This window comes from Heteronotia binoei, chromosome 2 (genome assembly GCF_032191835.1).
Source record: "Heteronotia binoei isolate CCM8104 ecotype False Entrance Well chromosome 2, APGP_CSIRO_Hbin_v1, whole genome shotgun sequence".
Taxonomy (NCBI): Eukaryota; Metazoa; Chordata; class Lepidosauria; order Squamata; family Gekkonidae; genus Heteronotia; species Heteronotia binoei.
In genome coordinates, this window is record NC_083224.1 from 93,270,854 (window position 1) to 93,276,975 (window position 6,122).

A 6,122-nucleotide genomic window follows, 5' to 3' on the forward strand; every position below is an offset into this window, starting at 1 on the left:
ACATGGTTTCATTTCAATTTTTTTCCAGCATTCCTACAGTAAGCTGTCTGCTTTTCCAATGATGCCTCTTTTTGCAGGGCCGCTTGCCAGTTCGCTGGATGGCCATTGAGTCCTTGAATTACAGTGTATACACGACCAAGAGTGATGTGTGAGTGATTTATGCATGGGGTTGGGAAGGGCAGTGTCCTCCTGTCCTTTGGGCAGCAGGCAGATGAAAGGATGCAGTTTGTTGTTCTTCCCTTGGTCCTCTGCTGGTTAGCCGAAGCAGAAGAAATGCAATAACCAAGGCTACTCATTAAAGAAAGGATTTCTTGCTGATCCATCCTCTAGCTTTCACCTGCTCAATCAATCAACTGAATTTAAATGGATTTGCCCATACAAAAAAAAAAGAAGACATGATATAACTTACAATGAATATTTGCTTTTTCATTCTGTGTTAAAGTAAGATATCAGAACTGAAATAATTTCTAAAACATTTTCATGTTCTACTGCAGAGTTGAATGTGCTAGAGCAGGGTTGGCCAAATGTAAGAGCCACTTAGAATAAATGTCAGGTGTTTGAGAACCACAAGACATGAACGTGAGGGGGAGAAAGCAAGGAAGGAAGGGAGAGGGATGGAGGAGTGAGAAAGGAGTGATGGAAAGAAAGAAACTTTAAATGTGTTCTCCAAGCCTCCCATGTTGGCTGACTGGCTTGGCTTGGAGAAGGGATTTAAAGAGACAAATGTCTTCTCCAAACTGGCCAATGGGGGTGGGGGTCAATAGCTGTACAATATGTCTGAAAGAGCTGTATGTGGCTCCCAAGCCACAGTTTGGCCACCCCTGAGCTAGAGGAACTCATCCTGTGCCCTAATTTTCTCTTGCAGGTGGTCATTTGGGGTCCTATTGTGGGAAATTGTCAGCCTGGGTAAGTTGAAGCTCTTGTCCAGTGAGAATGCTTTGGGCTGTGTTGGCCGTTCTGCCCTTCATTCCCTTATGCCACATTTGGGTGCCAATATCATTCTGTTCTTCTGACTCTCCATCTCTGCCCTGGGTGTGCAGCATATGAGAGTGTGTATGTCATTTTAGCAGTCAGCTCACTGCAGAAGTCTAGTCACCATATTTTGGGCAGAAAGACTGCCGACTTCTCTAGTCTAAGCTTGAGGAAAACTTGTTTTTCCTGATTGGACCTGAAGGGGTTGTGCATATAATGCTGAAGGAGCAGTGTCTGTGATGATAAGGTAGCCACCCATCCTCTTCCTTAGAGCAGTTTCTCAAGGCTAAAAAGGCTGATGTCTTTTTTAAAGCATAAAATACATATTTGTTCAGATAAGCATGTAAAGGGCTTTAAAAGTATGTTAAAGGTAAACAGCTTACCTACACAAGGGGTGGAGTGAGGAGAAAAAGAGGAAGTTAGTGTTCAATTGGGAGGTCGTATGTGGGTCATTGAGCAGCACAGTGGGGCACAGAACTCCCCATGCAATAGAAAAACCTTCAGGCACTTCTGCATGCATTTGGAGTGTCTTACAATGACTTCTGTTCAGGAAACAGAGACAAAACTCTCCAGTGCTGTCAGCCAGAGCAAGAATCACCACTCTTTGGGAAGCATAAGCCTGAAGTTATCAGATATTCCCCAAGCAGATTGCTATCCTTACAAGCAGGGGTCATTTTGTAGAAAAATAGGTGGTGGAGCTCATCCAGGAATTGTTATGCAGCTGCACCTACTATTCAGTGGACAAGGTGGGAAGGAAGAGGTGGAATTCTCAGAAAGGTTCAGAAGCTGTGCTCCTGTGAGCTTCTGCTGAATCTGAGGCCTGCTTACAAGTATTATGGACAGGGAAATCCTCAGCCACCCTAGGCCCTGCTTGCCCAGGAAAGGAGCAGGATGGATGGATGGATGGATGGAGGAGGATTCAGCGAAAGCTCACAGGAGCACAGCTCCTGAACCTTTCTGAGAGTTCCATCTCCTCCTTCCCACTTTGTCCATTGAATAGTAGATGCAGCTGCTTAACAATCCCTGGATGAGCTCCACCACCTATTTTTCTACAAAATGACCCCTGGATGGATGGATGGATGGATGGATGGATGGATGGATGGATGGATGGATAAATACCCTTGTCCATGTAATCTATTCATCCCATTATGAGTTTGCTACCACCCCCCTTCCAGTGGCTATACTTTACACTATGTGTGAAGAGGTATGTATTGCATGTTCAGAGATGGACAGCTTTGGTGTGAACTTCAAGATGGACTTCAAGATGGACAGCTTTTATGCAGAAGCACCCAAAGTGCTGTGTGTGCATGCCAATGCTAGTATACCAATAAATATAGTTTCCTGTCTAATGGGATTTCTTCCTCCCTAGGAGGGACACCATACTGTGGGATGACATGTGCTGAGCTCTATGAGAAGCTTCCGCAGGGATACCGCATGGAAAAGCCCCTCAACTGTGATGATGAAGTGTAATGAGAAAACCCTTTCTTCCCCATAACAGACACACATGTGTGTGTCTCTCCAATGGTCTCCCACTGGTGCTGACTGACATACCCGCATCCCTAACAGTTCCACCTCCTCCACATCTTTGTTTTGTTCTAATCCCACTCATCATCTTGCAGGTATGAGCTAATGCGGCAGTGCTGGCGGGACCGGCCCTATGAACGCCCTCCCTTCTCCCAGATCTCAGTGCAACTCATCCGCATGCTGGAAGCCAGGAAGGTATCACTGTCCTGCTGTGAACATGCACAAACATATTGTGCTGCTAATGTGTGTGCTATAGAAGTGTGAGGGAATAGAAGGGTTCACAGCCAGACAAAGCAAGACAACACAGCTCAATATTGCCACTGGAACACAGCGTCAGCCGAGACTTGACATATTGCCAGTTATGAGGCCTCAGCCTCCCTCACTGAGGCAGGATGCAGGCGGCCTTGAGAGATTACAAGAAGCTGGGTCCTGTGTCAGCAACACTTCGAGTGCCCTGCAGCTATGACTAGTGCCAAGAGGCACATTGAAATGGAGCTTGCTCTCAGCATGATCTCAGTGTAAGAGTAAAAAAAAAAAAGAATTGGCCCATCATCCCCATCTTTGCACCAAAACACTGCACAGCCCCTTTGTGTCCAAATTTCACTGTTGTCTCTTCTAGGAATTGTTGAAAGTAAAGTGTACTCTGCTCTGACCTGGATAGCCCAGTCAAGCCCAATTTCATTAGATCTTGGAAGCTAAGTAGGGTTGAGTCTGGCAAGTATGGAAGGAAGACCTCCTTGAAATACCAGCAGTCAGGAGGACAGGGGCAGGCTTTATTCAGCCACCTCTCTGAATATCCTCCAGGGCCCCCAGTAGGGGTCAATCACCATCACTTCCAGGTGGAGACATACACTCACTCAAGAGAGAGAGAACTCATGTACTCACATGCTAGTGATGAGAGAAGAGAAAGCCTACTGAGGTGGCCTCTGATGCAATTTTCTCTTTTTTTTTGGCAGGCCTATGTGAACATGGCCTTGTTTGAGAATTTCACCTATGCAGGGATTGATGTGACAGCTGAGGAGGCGTGAGGGGCCTGAGCACTAACTCCCCACTTGGGGCACAAACAGGATATATATAGAAGAGGAACCTCCTGCATGCACATCCCAAGACATGCCTTCACTTTGCCATACAGTTTATGCTGGACACAAAGCATAAAGAAACTTGGCTAGCAAAGGAACTCCTGCATGGATTCAGCCCTCTTGCCAATTTCTTCGTTCCTGACCACAAGACAGCACACACTGCAAATAATGCCAGCAAGGCAACAGACTTAAAAAATGTTGCCAAGGGCTGATTTATTCTACTTTTCCTCCAAGTGGACTCTTGAGTGGTGTACATTTTTTATCCTCTTCCCCATTTTATAGTCAAAAAAACTCTGTGGGGTACCTAAGTCTGAGAGCTGGTAAGTGGTCCGAAGTCACCTAGCCATCCTTGGACAGATGGTCACTCAAGTGAATGAGGATTTGAACCCAGGTCTCTCCAGTCCTGGTTCAATACTCCCACTGCTATACCTTTCCTTGAGATTGTTTTCCACCATTTTCTGTTTCTCTTGGGTAGTACCGCACAATCTGGCCACGCATATCTCCCATAGAGTTATAAACTGTCACATCCTTGATTAATCAGAGGAGCAAGTTTTCCTCCTCCACTTGTCCTTCATTTTTTCTTTTTCATGGCTCCCCCCTTCTTCTGCATGTTCTTCTGCTGCAGGTCAATGTGTGTGCTGACCCTAGATAAGTCTGTTTTTTAAAAAAAAGTCTGGGGCAAGTATATTTACACAAAGAAGCATTATACTAGAACATCCATGCACAAAGCACTTCCATGCTTTGCCAAAAAGCAAGTGCATTTGTACAAACATGGTGAGGGTTTCCACCCCACCCCACCCCCCAAGCAGGCAGAACCGTATGGACAGAGAGTTGCCTTAAATGCAAAGCTAGACACTCACAATGGGTCTGGTGCAGCTCCCATGTTGTGAGACCAGTTGCTTGCTGCAAACAACAAGTCTCTCTACTCACTGCAGAATGATGCTGAATAAGCAGCAATGTTCAGTGAAACAAAAAGGAGATATGAGGCAGAAACTAATCAAGCACCAAAGGGATGCATGGAACATTCCATGGAAACTTGGGGAGAGCATTATGGCAAGCTGTGAAAGTAAGAAAGCCAAGGCCATGGGGCCACTTGTCCTTCTACAACAGGAGCTTGCTAGCTATACTGACTGGCTTTCAGGTGGATAGCTGTGTTGGTCTGAAGCAGCAGAACAAAGTTTGAGTCCAGTGGCCCCTTTGAGACCAACAAAGTTTTATTCTGGGTATAAGCTTCCATGTGCATGAACACTTTGTTAGTCTTAAAGGTGCCTCTGGACTCAAACTTTGTGACTGGCTTTGTCCCTGAATCTGGAGAATGTTGTGGTAGAGAGTGGACAGGAACGGAATGTATTCCACAGAACAGAATGTATTCCACAGGTGTGAAGCAGACAGTATATAACTATCAGTGCCTCAGTGCTATCAGTTCTACAATACCTCTGCCCCCAAGTTATAATTAATAAAGAATGTGTAAAGAATTAGCCAGCTGCCATTGAACAATGTAGTAATGACAGATTGCCTTAACACTGGCATGACCAAGAAGTTGTATTGACTTTTGCACTTTAGGGCATGCTGGCCTATTCTTGACTGCAGCTATTTCAGAGTGGGGAAAAAGGAACCTCAAACTAAAAAATACCACATTATTATGTCAAGATGTGAGAGCAAGTACCCTACTATGTTTACCATTTATTTAGACCAAACTATTCCCAGGACTGTACAAAGGCACAGAAATATGGCTGTTTCCTATCAGATGCTGTATAATATCCAGTCTACAAATGTTGCCTCTTTGACTAGTAAAAATAAGGGATCCCTGAGTGTTTGTCACTAAGAAAAGCCTCAGTCTCCCAGGGCTACAGGCTTAAGCTCTATAGCTATATGTATAAGCTATATAGGCAAGACAGGGAGGGATGGTGTTGCATTGTGTATCAAAGAAGGCATAGAATCAAGTAAATTAGAAAACATCAGGGGAAAAAACTCCCTAACAGAATGATATGGATGGAAATATTGGGCCCTAAGGATTACTTAAAAGTGGGGTTGTACTGTCACTCACCTGATCAAATCCTTAAGGCTGACCTTGAGATGAAGAAGGAATTAAATGAGGTGACTAAAGCAGATAATGTTATTAGACTTCAATCATCCTCACATCAACTGGATAAACATGTGCTTGAGTCATGCTCCAGAAACGAGATTCCTAGACATCACAAATGACTGTACACTAGAACAATTAGTCACAGAGTCAACGAGGGGTAATGGTCTTGGACTTTGTTCTTAATAGGCCTCAAGACCTGGTGAGAGATTTAGAGGTTGTTACCCCAATTGGGTACAAAGACCACAATGCTATTAAGTTCACCCTTCAGGTTAATGAAAAATAAAATTCAAAACTGTAAAATTTTATTTCAAGAAAGGGAACCTTTCAAAAATGAGGGGGATACTAAAAAGGAAGCTGAAGGGGAAACACAAGAGAGTCTAATCCCTAGAGAATGCTTGGAAACTGTCCTGACCAGCTCTGGTTGGGCCTTGGTGGGCTGCTCTCCCCCACCCCTGGGGAGG

The 6,122-nt window shown here is 44.7% G+C and overlaps 1 protein-coding gene across 2 annotated transcripts in view; it reads left to right on the forward strand.

The window, feature by feature from the left end:
• The window catches only part of TIE1 (tyrosine kinase with immunoglobulin like and EGF like domains 1), a 43,401-nt gene extending 37,717 nt beyond the window's left edge, over positions 1–5,684 (forward strand). For both annotated transcript variants that reach the window (XM_060231638.1, XM_060231640.1), the window contains 5 exons: positions 78–148; positions 866–906; positions 2,342–2,438; positions 2,592–2,691; positions 3,453–5,684. In XM_060231638.1, the coding sequence (XP_060087621.1) occupies positions 78–148; positions 866–906; positions 2,342–2,438; positions 2,592–2,691; positions 3,453–3,524 (381 nt within the window). In that variant the 3' untranslated portion in view covers positions 3,525–5,684. The remainder of the gene's footprint in view (positions 1–77; positions 149–865; positions 907–2,341; positions 2,439–2,591; positions 2,692–3,452) is intronic.
• The last annotated feature ends 438 nt before the right edge of the window (positions 5,685–6,122 follow it).